This window comes from Myotis daubentonii, chromosome 16 (genome assembly GCF_963259705.1).
Source record: "Myotis daubentonii chromosome 16, mMyoDau2.1, whole genome shotgun sequence".
In the NCBI taxonomy this organism is placed as follows: domain Eukaryota; kingdom Metazoa; phylum Chordata; class Mammalia; order Chiroptera; family Vespertilionidae; genus Myotis; species Myotis daubentonii.
The window spans coordinates 37,000,528-37,023,061 of NC_081855.1; the positions used below are offsets into that span (position 1 = coordinate 37,000,528).

Genomic DNA, 22,534 nt, shown 5'->3' on the forward strand with positions numbered 1-22,534 from the left:
ATGGAGAGGAAATTCAAATGAAAGACAAGTATGTGACCTAAATGACTTTTATGATCCCTACACTACTGAGATTCTACAATTCTTCTGATATTCTCTGACTGAACCGATAGTTTTGCAAAGTGAGCTTTGAAATAGTCCAGGATGGGAAGAAAGGAGACTGAAGACTAGTAAGATAATAAGGAGGCTATTGCTATTGTTTAAGTATAATTTACTGAGGCTATGAAAAAGAAAAAAGGAATGATCCAAAGAACAAAACAAAGAAAATTAGGAGTATTCAAGACTGCATTTGAAAAACACAAGCACACATAAATACAGCCAACTGATCTTGGTCAAAGGAGCAAAGGCAGTACAATGGAGCAAAGACAGTCTTTTCAACAAATGGTTACTGGAGCCCTGGCTGGCATGGATCAGTTGGTTGGAGCATTGTCCAGTGCACTGAAGGGCTATGGGTTTGATTCCCAGTCAGAGCACATACCCAGGTTTCCAGTTAAATACCTGGTTGAGGCGTGAACAGGAGGCAGCCAAAAGATGTTTCTATCTCACATCAATGTTTCTCTTTCTCTCTCACTCTCCCTTCCTCTCTCTGAAATCACTTTAAAAAACAAACATATATATCCTTGGATAGGAATTAAAAAAAAAAGTGGTTACTGGCAGAACTGGACACCCACATGACAAAAAAATATTAATCTAGACACAGATCTTACATACATCACTAATTTAGTGTTCCAATTAGCAATTCTCCAACAACTAATTGTTGAGATTTGAGAATTCTCAAATCACTCCAATAGGCAATTCTTAGAACACCAGCTGGGTGTCTGATAATTCAACTTAATTCTGGTAATATCTACCTGGAGGTAGCATCAGATTCCATAGATTGTGGGCTCAATCCTATAAGACAAAATATATCCCCCACCTCCAACTTCAGATGTCAGACTATTTATTACCTGTACTTCTGATTGACTGGCTATAGATTGGAGGTTCCAATAACCTCCTCCTTAGCAACTCAATTCAGATGTCAGTCACATTGTTACCTGTACTTCTGATCAACTTGCTATGAATCAGAGGTTCCCATTAACTTGCTAACTCGGCTCACAGAACTCAGAGAAAGACTGGTTTATTATAAAGTAACTCAGGAACAGCCAGATGACAGACGCATAGGGCAAGGTACAGGAAAAGGGTGCAGAGCTCCATGCCCTCTCCAAGCACCACCCTCCCTGCACCTTCACGTGTTCAATCCAGAGGCTCGCTGAACCCAGTCCTTTTAGTTTTTTCTGAAGGCTGTTTTACACAAGCATGAGTAATGAAATCATTGGCCATAAGGGATTGAAGGCAATCGTTAGCCCCTCTCCCTTCCTCAGAGGTCAGGGAGTGGGACTAAAAGTTCTAATCACAGAAATGGCTCCACTGGCAACCAGCCCCCATCCTTAGGTGCTTTCCTATAGACTTATTATTATTTTTGTTTGTTTGTTCATCCTCACCCAAGAATATTTTTTCCATTGATTTTTAGGGAGAGTGGAAGGGAGGGATAGAGATAGAGAGAGAGAGAGAAATTTCAATGTGAGAGAGACATGTCCATTGGTTGCCTCCCATATGTGCCCTGACCAGGGCCAGGGATTGAGCCTGCAACTGAGGTATGTGCCCTTGACCAGGATTGAATCCTTGATACTTCAGTCCACAGGCCAATGAGCCAACCACTGAGAAAACCGGCCAGGGCCAACGGACATATTATTAACACAACACCACCATTATCACTCTCAACACTTAGGAAGTCCTATGTGTATTGGGAGCTGTGAGTCAGAACCTGTGGATGAAAACCAAATATATATGAGAAATATAATTTGGTCAACTGATTCAATCTTTAGTTTAGACTGTGATAATAAACTATCATCTTTCTCTCCTATGTTGACACAGTACCTACTGGAGCCATTACCACTTATAAGACAAATCTGAATTTTGAACGGCTGTGTTCTATGTCATTTACTATCATATATGGTCAGTCTTCTTTAGCCAGATAAAGAAAAATCAGACCACAGAAAATCTGTAACTAAGTAAAGTGAGTCTTCCCTATCTTTTTCTAAGCTCATCACAGCCACAATTGGTTGCCTAAATGAAGAGTTGCAGAGGAAGCCAAAGTAATCAGGTAGCAGACAGAAAAGCAAGAGCCAATAAAGAGAAGTTTCATGGAAAGAAAAGTCCAGTAAAAGAAAAAAGTGTCAGGCAAAAAAGTTGTTGTGGATCACCATGGAAATGTCCCTGGAATGCACTAGTAATCTGCAATTTGGATAATTCTCCTATGTATATTTGAGATTTGACTGAATCTATCTGATGTGTGGATTAGCAGCATACTAATTACAGGTTTATCCTATAGTAACCATTCATTACCAAAAGGCATTTCAGTTGTGCTAAGTTTTCTCCCTCATGACAGGATTCTAGATAGATTTTTTAAAATCAAAGCAGTTCTAAAAAATTATATCATTATGGATAAATTCGAGTAAATACAAGTATAGAAGGTACAGATGTGTGTGTCTTTATATATCAGTTTTCAGTCACTCTGGAATAAAAATAGGACTCAAAACTATTACTTGCCCAGAGAAAAGATACTGTGTTAAAGTCAGAGGTATTAGTGAAGAACTCAAAGTCACATATAAATCTCTTGAGTAATGAATACATTATCTATAATAACTTTCGATCTCAAATTTCACACTATTAGTAAAATGGTATAGAAGGAATTTACTGCTGTCTACTCTAACTTCTTTGTAAAACCTGAAATATCATGTTAATTATTAAAAAGTTTCTTGCAGGGTTTTGGTCAGTTTTATTTAATTTAAATAATGGACATATTATCAAAGGTAGATTGCTCCAAGTAACAAATCAGATTGAACTGCGAGAAAAGTCTTGTTGAATCATGGTAGAAGTACTCTCCTAAATAATTTTTTGTTAAGTTCTGGGCAGCATTTTGCTAACATTATTGCTCATTCTTTCTTTCATTTCCCTTCCTCCAACATCCTATTCTCTATTTTGTCTATCAAAATGGTTGTTGTTTTTCCAAGTCAGTATATCACATATAAGAAACTGACAAGATTTATAGAAGTGGTGGAACATTTATCAGCTCCTCTCTGATGGAATGTGATAAAAAGTAAATATAAATCAGCCAAGGTATGAGTTCACAAATTAAAAAAAATATTTCCAAGTGTCCCCTTGACTACCTTATCAACAAACACTGTTCAAAATGGGTAATTACAAAACAGCATAATATAAGGCGTGTTAACTATTTTCAACAGCAATAAAAGTTTAAGATAAGAGAATATATCTAAACATTTGATTAAAGTAAATGGATTAAAGATTTCTGCCTTCTACAGAGCTATAAAAGCGCGTTTTGGCAATATAACAATACCAATCACATACCATCTAGAAAGTGTTTGATAGTGAGCCAGGTACTGTGTTAGAAAATTTATACACATTAATGCTATCTTGACAATAAACTTTTAAAGTAAATAACTTTGCAGGTTGGGGTACCAAGGCTCACAGAATTTAGGGTTCAAGGCCCTAAGTATACAAGTGACAAAGTGGTAATGGCCGACTCAAAGCCAGCTTTGTTTGTTGTGCCCAAGAGTCTTCTTACTGCTGAGGAAGAGATACTAATTTACTATTACAGGGCTTATTTACATAGAATTTTGCTAATGCTATTTATCTTTTGAAAGATAAAATGTTATCAATATATTCTTTCATGATACATTAAGTAAAGAGTCACAGAATGGTGACTGCTATTCTCTATAAACAGAAAAATAAATCTATACATTATAGAGTTCACAGAGTCAAAAACACATATGGTTATAAATACTTAGAAAGAGGTCTGAAAAGATTTCTGCAAAACTCTTTCCAGCAATTCCGTCTAGGAGAGGGAGTAAAATTGGGGTGGATAAAATGAAGGGAGATATCAATTTTCACTCTGCATATCTGTGTCATTTTATGAGGATGCATTACTCTTATAATTTGTAAAATAGAAAACACACATGTGGCCGAAACCGGTTTGGCTCAGTGGATAGAATGTCGGCCTGTGGACTGAAAGGTCCCAGGTTCGATTCCGGTCAAGGGCATGTACCTGGGTTGCGGGCACATCCCCAGTAGGAGATGTGCAGGAGGCAGCTGATCGATGTTTCTCTCACATCGATGTTTCTAACTCTCTATCTCTCTCCCTTCCTCTCTGTAAAAAAATCAATAAAATATATTAAAAAAAAAAAAAGAAAACACACATGTGCATGCATGCATGCACACACACACACACACACATGCACAATACACACTATATTGACCCGATGCCTTTAATTTTGAACACTGTTTTTACAGCACACATACATAAAAATGGCATTTCCTACTGAGGCAGATAGTAGGTGACAAGAACCTAAGCAAATACTTTTCCCCTTATTTCTGGAGTTTAGCTCTATTTCAAATCAGTGCAAGAGGTCTTTCCTAGATTAAGAAGGAATCTAAAAGGACCTACATAGATTTAGTAATGAATTATAAATATCTGCTGTGACCTTTAAAGGATGCGCCTTGCCCTAGCTGGTTTGGTTCAATGGATAGAACGTCAGCCTGCAGACTGAAGGGTCCCACGTTTGATTCCGGTCAGGGTTGTGGGCTCGATCACCAGTAGGGAGCGTGCAAGAGGCAGCCAATCAATGATTCTCTCTCATCATGGATGTTTCTCTCTCTCTCCCTCTCCCTTCCTCTCTGAAATTAATAAAAATAGATATATACATATTTAAAATAAATAACTAAATAAAGGATGTGCCTCAAGTCTTTACTGCTTCAACATATCTGCTGCTTCCCCATATTGCCTACTTTGCTACTTTGGTTCACAATGTGCCTTGTTTTATAAGATACTACTTTGGGATGTGCAAATAATAATGTTGTTCCCAAATACACTGGAAGCATACTGAGGGCAGGAGGTGGGTCTAACTGTCGAAGTGTTCTACAACTGAGGTTAATCAAGTTCTTGGCATTATTCATTTCTTAAAAATTCATATGAGCAGCCACCATGCCAGGAGCAGAAAATATACTAGTGTCAAAATGAGCAATGTTTCTTCTTCTGGGGGTACAGACATGGGAAGAAAAGTCTGGAATATAGACATGTAATGAGCAATTATATTACAATGTAATAATGCATAAAAGAACATATGGGATTATTGGAACACAGAGGAGCAACACTAAAGCCAAAAACACCCTGAAAAAAGCTGCAGCCTAAAGGGAGGAGTTAGATAAAAAGATGGTGAACAAACAACCTTGGATATAAAGCAGGTAAGAGACAGTAGCATGGCAAATTAGAGGACCTGAAAATAGCACAGGCTGGCTGGAACCCAGAGCAGTGGCTGAACCCAGAGCATGGGGAGGGGCACAGGCTGACAGGCGGGAAAGTTTGGCAGGGGCCATACCACATAGAGCTTGTAAGCCATGGAAGGAGTTAAGGAGAGCTACTAAAGAGTTTTAACCAGTGGAGTGACAGGATCAGACTTGCCTTTTTATAAAAATCGCTCCAGTTACAGTGTGGAGAATGGATTAGAGAAGGGCAAGGCTGAAGGCTTATGGAGCAATTCAGGCGAGAGATAATGGTGTCCTGAAGGAAGGTAGTGGTGGGGGAGATGGAGAGAATGGGGCAGATTGGAGATATTGAGGGGACTGCAGCACTGACAGTCTATTGTGTGACTGACAGGAAGTGGGAGGTGAGGGGAAGAGAGGAGTTACGGAAAGTTTTCGGCTAGAGCACTGCCTGAGATAGACAACACAGAGGTAGAAGCATGTTTAGGGAAGATGGATGGGGGCAGTTGAATGAGTTTAATTTTGAACTCCCTTTGTGATCATGAGACCATATGCTGATAAATATCCAGAGCTCTAAACCGAGACTGAGATAGAATATGCATCTTTGAGAGTGAATGACATAAAGATACTAATCGAAGCTACAGATACATGTGATCAATTTTGGAGAAAATAATTAGAGTGAGGAAGAATAGGTCTTAGAGAGACTCCCGAGGAACTCCAACATGGTAAAGGACACAAAAGACACCGAGGAGGGACAGCCAGAGAGGTAAAGGAAAATCTGAAATCCCGACAGTGAGAGAAACCAAGTAAAGAGGAAATTTCAAGAGTGGTCAACAGTATATATATATATATATATATATATATATATATATATATATATATATATATATGCATTTATTTGAGGTTTAACATGAAATCATACAAATAAAATTTGTATAAACACAAGTCCACATTGAATTATAATATAGATAGCAAAAGCAAAGTAAAAACAAAACTAATCGGTGGCTATATACAGTTGGACACAGTTGCGTCTTGTACACTAGAAAGTCTTTTACAAAATAATCATCTTAGAGCAACAGAAGATCAATGTTCAGTGTCATCCTGCAGGATGGGTTACTTTAGCAATCTCTTCCTGCTTTCTCCAATGATTATTTTATTTTAACATGTATGTTCCATCTCTAAGTTGACAGTTCACTTAAAACAGAGCTTCTGAGAGATATCAAAAAGCACATGAAGAAAGTGGGCTAGAGTTATTAGATATTACAGTCCTACCACCAACTCTTCATGTCTCTTGAACTCATGACAACTTGAATATATCAGATTACTAGAAAAGTAGCTTATTTAGAAAACCTTAGTGCCTTAGAGAGTTCATTCACTCTCATATATTGAGTACTTAGGCTTCTTACTCAAGGCCAAGGTACTGATTTTTGCCACAGGTTCCAGAAAACCTGCCGGAAATAAGAAAATTAAGAAATCCCAATTGAGATAGTTTCTCTACTCAAACTTTAAAACCTGAACAGATAAAGAGATCTTTATGCTTTCAATCAATGTTCTCACTGCCTTGGCAAAAATCTGAGGTTTTGGAAAATGCCTCTAATCTTATAAAGAAGAAGAAAGGAAGAGTAAAGAAGACAAAGAAGGAGGAGGTGGTTTAACTATTTAGCAGAGGAAAGTTAAAATAATGGTCTTGTCTGACATCTAAATACAAAGATCAGATTTCTGTAGTTATAACTACCTCTATATACACTCACTATGTAGAATTCTAGCAAATTACGAAAGTACTGAATAACTTCTGAATGCTAAGGTTGTCATTTATAAATGCATATAGGAAATGGTAGGGGGTGAGGCCAGAACTATAGACCTTCAGTGTTTTCATAATTCCTCTCTTCCTTTTCATACCCCAAACCTATCATGGCTAAGTTCTCAGAACCTTTATATATGAAAAGCTTTATAAATATCTGATAATTCGGGAGGAAAGGCAAAAGTGGAACTCTTTACTCATCAGAGGATATTCTTTGTCATAAAATTCAAGGCTTTCCTGAGTACTTGATTCTTAGCGTCATCTTTCTGTATCTGGAGAGGCAGTTCAGAATACAGACTCTGGAACCAGACATCCCTGGTTTCCAGTCCCAGCTCTGGTAACTTATTACTGTACAAACTTAGTAAATAATTTCTCCTTCTCCTGCTTCAGGGTTCCTGAGCCAGGAGAACCAAGTTCTAGTACCAGTTCTGCCTGTGATTTGCTTAGTGACCTTGGGCCACAGTTTTCTGCATCTGTAAGGAACTGCCATCAATGCCCTGGGAATGCTTTTCCCCTGTGCTAGTTTCCTCCAAGGAAACTTCATGAAGGGAATGAGACACACCTATTCCCCTGCTCCCTTGCTGTGCTGACAGTGGAGCTACCATGAGAGAGAAATAGCCTGAGATAATATCTTTTTGTTTGTGTTTTTAATTACACAAGTAGAAATCTAGTATCACAGCAAAACACGCAGAGTAAAAGAACAAAAATCTCCCCTTTATTTCCCACCCTAACTTCCTTTTCACAGGAGCAAACAATTTTTTTTTCCAGTTCAGCCTGTGTCTGTAGAGACTTTTATAATGCATTTACTTTTTTTTTTTCATACAACAAATATATCTGTGTATTTAGAGCTATATCACTTTAAGATTTGCTCCACTATATTCCACAATGAGGATAGGAGAACATAGCACAGTTTAATTATTTCTTTACTAGGTTCAAACTTAGACTTCAACTTTATAGTGACCAAATTATTGGTCTATACATAACTCAACTATAGTTGCCATTGGTGACTAATCCATTGGTGACATTATAGACAATTCTGCATCCCCAAAAGATTTTTCTCTAAAATTTGTCTATAAATAAAAAATGCCAGCTGAATTTGCATATAGTTTGATTGAGATATAGGCACAGCCACATGATTTCTATTCAAGTGTAAGTAAATTCAACTTTTAAAATTAAAACCAATGGTAAAATTAATTCAAGGTTAAAAATTTCAATTTATACCAATAGTATTTTATTTTTTATTTTTTTAGAATTTATGCTTAATCTCTAAATTCTGCTGTAGAGATTTTGGAAGTCACATGATCATAAGCCATTTTCTTCTAATTAAAAAAAAAAACTTTATACAGTTCCCAACCTGAAGTTAGAATTAGTAAATTATTAAACTGTTACATTCCTCATATCCAAGTATCATCTATAAGTACTTTGTGGAAAATCAGACGGGGGAAGTTTTGCATCTCTAACCAGCGAGCAATTGCTTTCTTTTGCTTTCCTAATAAATTACAGGCAGACTTGAACAGATGTCAGGTTGGCATTCAAAATCTAAAATATAGCTGAAAAGCAAGTTATGACTAATACAAGGGAAAAAGATGAATGTCAGAAAGCTTCATTTTTTCTTCTTTTTTTTAAATTTCAGATAAGCTCTTTAGCCTTAGGGTTCCTTTTACAGAGCCCTGGAGTTCGGCTAGCTGTCTTAACCCCCATTTAAATTGCAATCTCTGCTCATGAGTGGGGGTGTGAAAATGCATTTTAAGAGTGTCAGTGTTTATGTTAATCTTAGCAAGAACTCCCTCTCTCCCTAATATGGCATGTTCAAAACCTTAGCGCTCTTTCTTCCACTCTATTTTATTTGCACTGTTCTTAGCATCTGAAAGATGTCTGCATGTGATTGAAAGGGTCCTTATCTCTCAGCAGTCCTACTTTATAGAGTAACTGTAGTCTCACATATGATAGCAGAAAAGAGTTGCTTTCCTCTAGAATTTCAAAAGAAACCTTAAAAATACAGATTGAAAATGGGCTTAAAGAGGGAGGCACAGAGGAAAGGGCACCAAAAAGAACACACTGTCTGTTTGGAAGAATGGGGCACAAGATCATAACAAGTGGCTTTCCTCCCACTTGGTGGCCTGGATATCTACAAGGTATAGATCTACCAAAGGACAGTATGAGGCTTGAAGACTTAGTGTCTCTACACCCTTTTCCTTCTAGCTCTAAATGGATAACTTCTACCAAATCCCCTTTCCTTGGATACTCGTGAACCTAGTCCTAAAATTACATTAAGGGATGCTGATTCTTTAACAATTATTCCACTGTTCTTTGAACAGGATTTGTATGTGTGTTTTTTTCCTCTGTGACATTTACAGTTTAGAGGTAATTGCCAGGGGTGCTGAAAAATGAAGTTTCTTTGCAAAACCTCTTTGCCAACAAAAGAGCTACAATGAGAACTGAGGAAATCAATCGTTTATCCTGAGCACTCTCCAAAACTGCATGCAAAGGACCAAATGTGGCAAACGTGTATGTTCAACTGACATCTAAGTATTCTCAAGGACGGCAGTCAGCTGTTGAGTTTATTCACCTGTACTTCCAGATACTGGTTCTTGATGCCCATATTTCTACCCTGGCACTCAAAAGGTGTTTCTATGATCCCACAAAGTAGGACTTCAGGTCATTTGTAACTAAACATCCATCATTAAAGGGCCCGGAGGATATTCTGACCAAATAGTTATTTGGTATTCACTAAATGCAAGTATAAAACTAGTTTTCTTTGTGAATGCTTTTATATACTTCCAAGGAAGAACTGCCCTACAGGGGTTTGGGTGAGTCCAACTGCTACAGACAAGGAAAATGTACATAGTAACACTGATGAAAACAACAACAAGAAAAACAAAACTGATATTCCCCCTATGTAATCCCTTTTCCTATTTCTACACATGGCCTTTCTTCCTCTGTCTGTAGGACGGTTTGTGACTTCCTTTCCCATTTAAGGCTTTCCTAAATTAGAATTCTATAAAAATATTATAACAAAAACAGCAAGGTATATATTACATAATTTAAAATACTTCAAGAGAGAAACTAAAAGATTGGAAACTAACATAACAGTAGGTTTGCAGCTGCTCGTATGAAAAATAATACAACAATTAATAAATAATAATGCAAGAATAAACTCTGTTTTGCATACTCATAACTATAAACCTACTTTGCCCCATCCTGTATAGGACACTTATTTCATGTATATTACCTCATCTGATCCCCAATTTTGTTCATAACTGTATGCCTCTCTCTCGTTAGTCCTTTTGTCTTCCTACATCTCATCAGCAACATTCTGCATGTATCTAACTATAGTTTCAATTTTAAAAGAAACATGAAGTTTTACAAGCAAAAAAGAAAGAACTATATTACCTAAAAGCATAATTATTAGTATCATAAACATGGCACAATAGAATTCTAAATTTATCACTTTTTGAGCTTCAAACTTTGATGTACAGGCAAAAAGATCCATTTAGTTAAGATTCCTGTTTGCAAAGTAGACATAACTCTAGACTTCATGGAAAAGATAATGATTTGGTCTCAAGCCAAAAGTAAAAAAAGTTCTCTGCTTAAATCGAAACAAAACAGCCCCATAATTATTCTTTTCTAATCTTTTTTTTTTCCATTTGAATTGATTTAACTAATCATTCCCAGTGTCCAACTGGATCCCACAACCATACAGGTTTATCTATTTAGTTAACCAAGAGTAAGCAAAATTATCAACCAATTTTGTTTCTACCTGGCAGGGTAAAAGAACACAAGGTATATATAAGAAGGACTTATATAGCATTATTTTATATTCTATCTAAAAGTAGCAATTTGTATTTTTTATATATCTTTACCACTGCCTAATGAGAACTTTATAATCACACTGTTCTTGGAGTGCAATAAGTCCTCAAAATTAAAAGTAAAAAAGAAGCCTCTATTGGAAAATAGGGAATGACACATGCATAGCAAGAGAATTAGTTCACAGCCATTTTAACATTAAAATAAGTAGCTTTAGGACACTGAGAATCTTTATTCAGAATAAAGACAATGTCTTTCAATCCAGCTCAAAAGCCAAGGTAGCTTTATATTTACTCTCTTTTAAATCAAATTTATAGCACATGCTTCTTGATGGGAAAAAGCCACTAAAAAATATATCACTTACAAAAACAAACAAACAAAAAACACGACGGAACTCTTTTTTGTCTAATTAAATTAGTGTAAAAATATTAGAAAAATAAGTACATAAAAAGAGTTCTGGGTAGTAGCACTCACAAACAAAATTCAAACCAATGGTCCTTAGTCAAAAGGCATGTTAATAAAAATGAAAGCATACTATTATAATTTAATCATTTTCAATATGGGTTGCAGAAACACAGACTAAAGTCACTCAGAATGCTGTCTCTGTTCTGGTTTAATTTCAAATTCTTTGACAGGTGGCAAAATCACAAATCAACCAATATGAGTTTTACTCCTTTATGAACTGCCTAACTCAGACAGAGGCCCTAATGAGCAGGGTTTAGACAATGCACAAACACAAAACTAGTGTCTGAATAGCTGAATCCTCCACAGTGTCCAATGGTGAGAAAATATTCATAATATAGTTTAAAAGCATGGCTTTACAGAAGCAGTTTTTCTTCTGCTTGTTGGCTGGATAGTATGATGCTCAAAGAAACAGAATCATTAGACTCTTTCTATATCAGAGCTCGCTCTTAAAATCCAGAAAAAATATTCTACAAGAATAAATTACAACATTTGAAATCCTTTTATCTCTGCCTATACTTACAATATACTTAATATTTTCTTTTTTAATATATTTTATTGATTTTTTACAGAGAGGAAGGGAGAGAGATAGAGAGTTAGAAACATCGATGAGAGAGAAACATCGATCAGCTGCCTCCTGCACATCTCCCACTGGGGATGTGCCCGCAACCCAGGTACATGCCCTTGACCGGAATCAAACCTGGGACCTTTCAGTATGCAGGCCGACGCTCTATCCACTGAGCCAAACCGGTTTCGGCAATATTTTCATATCTTGATCAAAAAAGCCTTATGGATTTATTATGCCTCAAAATATACATTGCCAAGACAGTGAACTATCATGCTTTTTACTATTTTCCAAATTAAAATTATTTTTTTATGGACTTGGCCTTTGTATCTTTCAGATAAAAAAGTATGTTATTGCCATTTCAAGGTGTATAAAACTCAGGTGATGAGGTTCTCTGTCATTTTCTCTTAATCCAATTCCAAATTCGACCTTTACCCAGTGAACAGGTGTGTGCTATGCCTGTAATTTATCAGAGTGAGCGACCAGGCAGAAAAGCTACCAACAATAGGAGGCTAATAGAACCAAGCCCTTAGTGCCTAGAAAGCAGTTCTTATCCCCACCATTATGAATATACTTTTATCTCCAAGTAGCAATTGAAAGATAAAGAATGATGGGGGTGAGAGGAGTAATATATTCATATTCCTTCAGGGTTTTTTTGGATACTGTTTTTATACTAATAGTCTGCCAGAAGCTGTTATGTTATAAATTCCTTTCTGAGATATTCTGTGGCTCACATTCCAATCCAACCTATAATATGGATATGAAAACAGTCATGACAGCATTTCCACTAGGGCAAATAACGCCACTTCACACAGATAAGTTAAATAAACCTTCAAGGTGAAAGTGATAAATGAATAGTGCATTTTTTGTATGTAATATGGAAATGCCTATGTATACCTTGCATTTGTCTTATTGGATCAAACTTAACAAACTTAAAAACATACCAAGTATCCATTTACTAGGTATGAAGATGTACTAATTTTTTTTTTAAAATATATTTTATTAATTTTTTACAGAGAGGAAGGGAGAGAGATAGAGAGTTAGAAACATCGATGAGAGAGAATCATCGATCAGCTGCCTCCTGCACATCTCCTACTGGGGATATGCCCGCAACCCAGGTACATGCCCTTGACCGGAATCGAACCTGGGACCTCTCAGTCCGCAGGCCGACGCTCTATCCACTGAGCCAAACCGGTTTCGGCGAAGATGTACTAATTAAGTAATGCAATAGCACACTACAAAGCAGCAGCAGCTAATATTAGAAAATGCCCACAGTCTAATAGATAATAATTATCCAGCAGGCAAGATCTGACCCATAGTGTATCTTTAGAGTTGGGTGAAATTTTTAAATATTCCCTAATTAAACATTAAAATAACTAAATAAAATGATATGTCTAAATATATACAGTAGAAAAACAGACCTGAATAAGTAAATTAATTAATTAATTAATTAATTTTAAAAATGGAGCAAAACCACAAATATTTCTATAATTTCTCCATACATTTAAAATGTAATTTTAAACTTCTAACTTGTCAAAGATTTTTTTTTTAGGGAAAAAAAAATTTTTAGAAGAAGTTAAAAGAGAAAAACACTTTGGAAGGTCTGAAGAATAATTTTAAAACATTACTGAAAAGAGACTTCATGACATTTATTTTTAAAAAACAATATAAGGTTTTATCAAGTTCTCCTTTTTAAACTCACCCATCTGTTCCACAATCTCTGGAGGAAACACTCGGGAAGCAAATGCTCGTCGAAAAATATCTGAAAATTCTTTGTCCAGACCTCCTATTCCCATTTTTTCAAAGTTCCAGTCAGGATTGATGATAGACTGGCGATTTTCCTTGGTTTTAGCTTTGCCTATGTTAAACAAAGATAATCAAATGTGAAACAAGAACTTCATCAGTAAGTGTAAAAAGACAGACAGACAGAGCTCATGGGGCATCCTCAATGAACAAAGAGAGGCTACCCTTGTACAAAGATGAACAACATGCTCTTAGCTGCTTTTCTAAGAAGAATGAGTTTTGCTATGTTAACTATTTTGTCTGGTCTCCCTTTAGGGTCAGTAAAAAAACTTTCAAAATGACTAGCTAAACTCATGCTGTAGTCCATTTGTAATCAATCCATGGAATCCTAACCAAGTTAACTAATTTGGTTGATTAGAAGAAACACCATGTGCATATCTGATGAAGACAACACCAGCTGCCAGAAATGTAACTGAAATCTAGCGGTCCCTCAAGGCTCCTAAGGCAAGTGTATTTAAAAATACATGTATTTATCTAGATTAAATTTATAATTGAGTATATGAACCCCTCAGCCTGAGAAAATGCACTAAGTTTGGTGTCTTATTTGCTTTTCTTCACTTGTACATCAAAGTCTAAAATCATCCTAATGTCTAATGATTTCAAAATTGGTGTTTTCAAATTCTTTCAGACACAAATTATTTCACTTAAATGTCATAGTGCCACCTAAAGTAACTCCAGAGAACCACATTAACTATCACAAATACAAAGAATAAAAATGCCTTGGAATACACTACTATAAATAAAAAAAATTAATGTTATAGGTTTTATTAAATTAGGGTAGAAAAGGTTGCGTTAGAAAAAATTTATCTTAAATGGTAGTTTTATGGTTAGAGTTTTGTGGACTTAACATTTCCTTTACAAAGCTACAGAAAATGTTTTTCTTACACTCTACTGCCCTCTTGTGGCCAAACTTACTGTATGCTAAATCACCACAATTTTATTTTCCACAGGGAAAAACCCATAACACCTTCACAAAAATTACTTAGAAATACTCACACTGTATGAAAGTCACACAATTCCTCTGAGATAAAAAAAAAAAAGTGTACAAAACATAAAATACACTGTAGAAATATATTTGATCAGTAACAGGAGATTTTGAGTCCAGCCAGCGTGGCTCAACCAGGAGGTCACTGTTTGACTCCCCGTCAGGGCACATGCCCGAGTTGCGGGCTCAATACCGGGTAAGGGGCATGCAGGAGGCAGCTGGTCAATGATACTCTCTTATCATTGATGTTTCTCTCTCTCTCTCCCTCTCCCTTCCTTTCTGAAATAAATAAAATATATTTTAAAAATAAAAAAATAACAGATTTTGATATATCCCACACCCATAATATGACACAGTTATTAAAATTAATGTTGAAAGGTGTATTTATTAAGATGGTTGAAATACATTAATCAGAAAGAATAAATTATAAAATAGTATGAAAACAGAATCAACTTAAAAAATTTTAAAAGTGTGAGTTGTGTTTGAGTGTTTATTCATATTTTATAAAATATTTTACTTTATAATTAAGAAAAAACAATAAGAGGGAATAATAATTTATGAATTAAAAAAGGCTATACATTCCAAGAAAATTAAATAACCTTGGATATGATAGTATGCAACCAAAGAAAATTCTCTACTTTCTATTGGAGTAAACATCAACTTAGTTATTAAATTAATAAAAAATAATAACTGCTGTAAAGTTAATGGCATTATAATTCTGGTGGGTTCCTCTTCTTAAAGCTCAACCTGCTTTTAAAAGTGGGGCTAATATAAAAGAATAGGACTACACAATGAATCTGTTGGAAAGACTTTCTTTACCTGCACATTCATCATTTAACTCCATCACTAACAAAAGTGACACTAGTATTGCATTTAACATACAACCAGGTGAGGGACAGTCTACAAAATAATTGACCAGTTCTCAAGGTCATACAAGACCATGAAAGTTTGAGGAACTGTCAGAGACTGGAGAAGATTATGGAGACTAAACAACTAAATGCAATGTGGGTCCTGAATTAGATCCTGAAAGAGAAAAAGGACATAATAAAAAACTGGCGAAGTCTCTATTTAGTTAGCAGCAATGTAACCATGATAATTTAGCTTTGGTAACCGTACTATGGTTATTTAACATGTAACATCAGAGGGTGCTAGTAAAGGGTATACAGAAACTCTAAACTACTTTTGCAAATCTTCTGTAAGCCTAAACTTACATTAGCTCATTGTGATTTTGTGAAAAGCTTTCTCAAGGGCGATGCCCCTATTCTCTTTGCCACTTGAAAATCACTGTAGTTGAATCACGTATAACAGAGTTATTCAGAATCTTCTAAAAACTGTAAGTCTTACCAATAAGATTGAGTGATGAATTTTCTGCTTTTTCAAATGCAACTTGACTATTTCCAAGAACCAGCCCTAGTTCAATCTGTACAGAAAGACAATAATTAGTAGTCTAATAGCAGACTTCTGGACTTCTTAAAGCAAAGTCAAAAACAAAGAGGACATGATGTCTCTCTGAGCAGAACAAATCTTCAAACTATCATTTAAGTTACATTTACTTTTGCATAACTACCTTACAATTATTCCAGTTTTCTCTATTTCAATGCATATATCTTTTCATAATACCTGTCTTATTATTATTTATTATACACATATTATCAATACATATTATTCAACCAGGATTACAAATTTCAAATTACTAGTAGGTTTGCAAATAAGTGTATTTTATGCCATCTATATATATAAAAACCTAAGCAACCGTTATGACTGGTCGACCGTAATGACCGGTCACTATGACGTGCACTGACCACCAGGGAGCAGATGCTCAATGTAGGAGCTGCCCCTGGTGGTCAGTGCACTCCCACAGCCAATGTCCTGCAGCCAGCCAACCTCTGGTGGTCCCTCCCCCCAGCTGGCCGGCCAACCTCCCGCGGGGAGGGATGACTAGGCGACAAGGCCCTGATTAGCCCCGATCTCTGGCCAGGCCAAGGGATCCCACCCGTGCACGAATTCATGCACGGGGCCTCTAGTATTTTAATAATAATACTTGCTGAGCTGCCATCTTGCGTCCCCGCGTGTGTGTGCTTATTCTCAGCTGGTCTGCCCTAGACCCCCTGAGCGTCAGCCCTAGTCCCCCGCGCAGCCCCATTTCCTCTCCAGCAAGATGAAAGAAACTATCATGAACCAAGAGAAACTCGCCAAACTGCAGGCACAAGTGCACATTGGTGGGAAAGGAACTGCTCGTAGAAAGAAGAAGGTGGTTCACAGAACAGCTACAGCAGATGATAAAAAACTTCAGTCTCCCTAAAGAAGTTAGGGGTAAATAATATCTCTGGTATTAAAGAGGTAAATATGTTTACAAACCAAGGGACAGTGATCCACTTTAATAACCCTAAAGTTCAGGCATCTCTGGCAGCGAACACTTTCACCATTACAGGCCATGCTGAGACAAAACAGCTGACAGAAATGCTATTAGCATCTTAAACCAGCTCAGTGCAGACAGTCTGACTAGTTTAAGGAGACTGGCTGAAGCTCTGCCCAAACAATCTGTGGATGGAAACGCGCCATTGCTACTGCAGAGGATGATGATGATGAAGTTCCAGATCTTGGGGAGAATTTTGATGAGGCTTCCAAGAATGAAGCAAACTGAATTGAGTCAACTTCTGAAGAAGATAAACTTGAAGAAGTTTCTGGGAGCTATTATTTTATATTATGACTGCTTTTTCAAATTTTGTTTATGGATCTGATAAAATCTAGATCTCTAATATTTTTTAGCCCAATGCCCCTGGACATTGCAGCTCTTTTCAGTTTTTGCTTATACATAAATCATTCTTTGCAGCTAATTAAGCTGAAGAAGCTTGGGAATAAAGTTTGAAACAGGTTAATAAAAAAGAATAATAATGCTTGCTATAAAAGCAATTTTTTCTCCCCACTATCATAAAAGAAAGAGTGCATAATATGAAAGAAATCACTGAGCAAGAGAATGGGTAGGAAAATTCTATTTATCTGCACAATTCACAGCATAGAGATTATCAAATAAAAATTATAAATAAAACATACCTTTTGTCTTTTACCTGTCCCCTGCTCTCCCTTCAGGATGCTGGGATCCATGGCTTCAATATCCTTTACTACTAAGCTGAAAAGCTTTTCATTGAAGCTAAATACAAGCTATGTAGAAAAGAGGAAAGGGCAGAAAAATTACTTTATGATACAATGACTTCACTCTTATATCATCAGCAATGTTCTCTAAATGCAGAAAAGCAGCTTTGTCCTATGTATTCCTCTTATATCTGCTCCATGGACAAACTGCCGACTAGCCAATGAGAGGAAAAGGGAACTAATATTTATTGAGTTATTTGCTGTGTACCTAACAATCACCACAGGAGGTTATGTAATTAATATTCACAAACTCTTTTGGAAACAGAAATTATTCCTCAGTTTTAACTAGTGAGGAAGCTGAGAGCCAGAGATGGGCTGAGCAATTTGACCCAGAGTCACAGTAAATGACAGTGCCATGAGTCAGCCTGGGTCTGAGACTGATATCCATGCTTTTCTAAAACCAATACCAAATGCCTGCCACACGAATACAGAGACAGCGTCTGATGCATCCATCTGCCAAGTATTTACTGAGTGCCTTTCACATGCTAGGCCCTCTTCACATGCTGGGGTATAACAATAAACATAACAGGCAAAGTTGACTGTCAATCCTGCTACTATCATTTACTTTGAAAGGGAATAAATACTAACAACAGTGATTTGGGGTAAGATATTTATTTCTTCTCTGTATTATGGAGGATTTTATTTCATGAGTTTACAGACATCCACATGTTATTAGGTTTAAATTATTACAAATACTAAAGCATTTTCTATTAAACATTCTTCCAAGCATTTTCTATTAAAATACTAAAGCTAAAGGAGAAGGTTAAAAACAATGAAGTTTGCCAAAACCGGTTTGGCTCAGTGGATAGAGCGTCAGCCTGCGGACTGAGAGGTCCCGGGTTCGATTCCGGTCAAGGGCATGTACCTGGGTTGCGGGCACATCCCCAGTGGGCAATGTGCAGGAGGCGGCTGGTTGATGTTTCTCTCTCATCGATGTTTCTGACTCTCTATCTCTCTCCCTTCCTCTCTGTAAAAAATCAATAAAATATATTAAAAAAAAAAAAAACAATGAAGTTTAGCTCAGCCAGTGTGGCTCAATGGTTGAGCATCGGCCTAGGAACCAGGAAGTCATGGTTTGATTCCCAGTCAGGGCACATGCCTGGGTTGCAGGCTTGATCCCCAATAGAGGTTATGCAGGAGACAGTGGATCGATGATTCTCTCGCAACATTAACGTTTCTATCTCTCTCTCCCTCTCCCTTCCTCTCTAAAATCAATAAAAATATATTTTAAAAAACCCCACAATAATGAAGTTTAGCAAGATGACTTGAGCTGAACTATCAGTCCAAAAGTATAGGAATCCAGAGGAATATGGTATAGCCCCAAATGCAATGGATAGGTAGTCAACAAATTTTCAGCTAAAGGTCCTCTTGGAGAGCCTTCCTGGATCAAAGTAGCTCCACAGTGGCTCCCTAGTGCATCATCCAATTTACATCAAAGTACTTCAAGTTCATGGCATTTTTTTCTTATTTCCTGTCTTCCCAAACTAGAAAGTAAGTTCTATGAGAGTGGGGATTATGTGTATTTTGTTCACTGCTGATCTGCAGTGCCTAAAATGGTGGCCGGAACATATCAGGTATTCAATATATATATATTTGTTTAATTAACTGATCACTTGACTAATGGATTCTTGTCTCAGTTATGCCCCTGGATGTGTAGCCAGGGGTATGTAATTTACCTTCTCTGGACCTAAAATTCCTCATTTGCAAAATGAGGAGGTTAGATAAGATAAACTCTGAGGTTCATACCAATTCTAGTATCCTTAAAAATAATAATAAATGTACTGTATCCTTTTCCTGTCTATCATTAATTCAGTTTCTACTCACAAAGGTTTGATATTATAATGTATGGGCTATCAAATTCTTAGTCTTGTTCCAGATCTATGCCTTTGAAAAAGAGGATGAAAATAAATAACACTCTTTCACTCCAACACTCGTTCTTTCTACCGCTTCTCTTGTTCCATATCTTACATACCTTCCCATGTGAGAGACTGCAAGGGAGTCCAGGTTAGGTAATAGAGATCAGAATGCTATAAGGAAGGATTCTCAAATATTTTAGTCTCAGGATCCTTTATAAGAATAAAAATTTTTGCCCAGCCGGCATGGCTCAGCGGTTGAGCGTTGACCTATGAACCAGGAGGTCACAGTTCAATTCCCGGTCAGGGCATATGCAGGTGTTGTGGGCTCTATCCCCACTGTGGGGCGTGCATGAGGCAGCTGATTGGTGACTCTCTCTCATCATTGATGTTTCTATCTCTCCTTCTCTCTTCCTCTCTGAAATCAATAAAAATGTTAAAATAAAAATTTTTGAGGACCCCAAAAAAGCTTTTGTTTATATAGGTTATATCTATTGATATTTACTATATTAGAAATTAGAACAAAAGAACTTAAATTTTATTTATTAATCTAAAATTAACTAATAAATCCATGATGTGTTAACAAAAATAAAATTTTTAGTTTATAAAATACTCTCTACTGTCCAAAATAAAAAACACACAAGTTGGAAGAGTGACAGTCACTTTTCACAAATCTCTTTAATGGAAGACAGCTGGCCTCCATGACTGTTTTAGCAGCTGATTGCTGCACTAGCACATATCTACAAAACTGCACCATTTGCTCATCCTATATAATAAAGAGCTAATATGCTACTTAGGCCAAACAGAAGAATGACTGTCCAGACAGAATAAGAGGAAAAAGACACATATGTCTTAGTATTAATATGAAAATAGCTGTTGACTTTGCAAACCCCCTGAAAGAGCCTCAGGGACCCTCAGGAGCCTTAGGACCACACTTTGAGGACCATGGCTATGGAGCTATGATAGGAGGAAGGAATTAGGAATGGTTAGGAAAAGTCACAAAGAAGGGAACAAATGTAAGGGTAAAGGAGCAATAATTACTTATGTATTTACTAGAGGCCTGATGCATGAAATTCGTGCAAGAGGCTCGGCCCTCACAGCCCGGCTGCCTCGACCCCCACAGCCCCAGCTTTGTCCGAAGGTCATCCGGATGGTCGTCCAGATGGTGCTTCTGCTGTTCGGTCTAATTAGCATATTAGCTCTTTATTATATAGGAAGTGTACAAACAAAGAGCAATTTATAAATTCACATATTTTTTAAGAGTACAATTTTAAAAGGACAGATTTCTTCCTAGGAAGTTAACGATATGATATTAAGTGAAGTCCAAACAAACAGCCATCATCAGCAATACCATTTTAAAAAAGAGAAAATCAGGGCTTCAGAGGTTCTATGAAAAACCTGAAAATATACATACATAATTTCCTTAAGATTCTCAAAGAGGTTCATAACCAAAAAAAAGTTAAGAACTACTTTTCTACAGAAATATATCATTAAAGAGAAAGGCACCCAAAGACTAAACAAATGCCCCCACAATAAGCAAAGAAGAAATTTGAGACATGTATGTTCCCAATTTACAAATGGAAAAGCTGATGTAATTATACATTACATTGTAACCTAAGGTGTCTTTAGAATTTTTCTAAACATTTCCCTCACTTGTTACACTCATCTTAGATACACCTGTTCATATGCAAAGCTCCTCTCAGTTTTTTAAAAGTAGAAAAATTTTTGGACAACTGCAGGGATTAGAATGCCTATAAAGAGAAAGCAAGGAAAGAAAATTTCAAGCTACCTGTTGTCCCACTGAGAATGCCTGGTTGTTGAACTGTTGAATAAATTCTCCTGCCATCTTGTCGGTATCATAAGGATTGGAGTCGATGCTTTTTTTCTGCAGGAAATCAATCTCGATGGTCATTGTGCCAACACATTGTTTGGTCTTGTCAAACGTATATAAGGACACTAGGGTTAAAAAGGAAGCATTTTTAAAAATCACAGGGACACCAGATACTTGCTGTGTTCCAAGTAACTAAAAGTTTCGCCAAAATGAATCCTAACAGAACTTAACCAAAAGGGGGCTTTACAGCCCTAACCGGTTTGGCTCAGTGGATAGAGCCCTGTGGGCTGAAGGGTCCTGGGTTCGATTCCGGTCAGGGGCACATGCCCAGGTTGTGGGCTTGATCCCGGGTGGGGGCCGTGCAGGAGGCAGCCAATAGAAGAATCTCCCTCATCATTTATGTTTCTACCTCTCCCATGTAAAGACGAAGCTTTACATACATGACTTTCATTAAGAGACACAGGCACAGATTTTAAAACATAGTAATAATCACTAGAGATGTTCTTCCCCATCTGAATCAATTCCAACATACTGAACGACACTCTCCTTCTCCTTTTATTCCTCCCTCACCCAACTCTTGTGGGGAAATCACAGCCCCCTGCCACTTCCAAAAGGCCTCTGAATCTTCCTTAAAACAACAGTTTCATAGATCTAACCAATAACCTATATATATATAAAAAGCCAGAGACCATAATGCCATCAAACATAATGACCTAATGACCGGTCGCTATGACGCCCACTGCAGCCAGCGAACCGGCCTAATCTAGGCCGGTTTGCCCCCAACACCCTGATCAGGGCGGCCAGGCTCCAATCAATCAGTAGCAGTGGCGACTGGCGAACAGGTGGAAGGCAGATCTCTTGGTCCCTCCCCCTCGCCGGCCCTCAGGCTTCGATTGATCAGGGGATGGCTAACAGGGAAACTGGGTTGAGTGGCGCAGTGGGGACTGGCAAGCGGGTG

The 22,534-nt window shown here is 37.1% G+C and overlaps 1 protein-coding gene and 1 pseudogene across 5 annotated transcripts in view; one reads left to right on the forward strand and one right to left on the reverse strand.

The window, feature by feature from the left end:
- Positions 1-22,534, reverse strand: part of NSF (N-ethylmaleimide sensitive factor, vesicle fusing ATPase) — a 128,090-nt gene that overhangs the window by 84,064 nt on the left and 21,492 nt on the right. For all 5 annotated transcript variants that reach the window (XM_059669828.1, XM_059669829.1, XM_059669830.1 and 2 more), the window contains exons 5-8: positions 21,535-21,701; positions 17,794-17,901; positions 16,084-16,159; positions 13,654-13,809 (exon numbers count right to left, since the gene is read on the reverse strand). In XM_059669828.1, coding sequence (XP_059525811.1) covers positions 13,654-13,809; positions 16,084-16,159; positions 17,794-17,901; positions 21,535-21,701 — 507 coding nt within the window. The remainder of the gene's footprint in view (positions 1-13,653; positions 13,810-16,083; positions 16,160-17,793; positions 17,902-21,534; positions 21,702-22,534) is intronic.
- On the forward strand, positions 16,793-17,634 carry LOC132218535 (transcription factor BTF3-like; annotated as a pseudogene).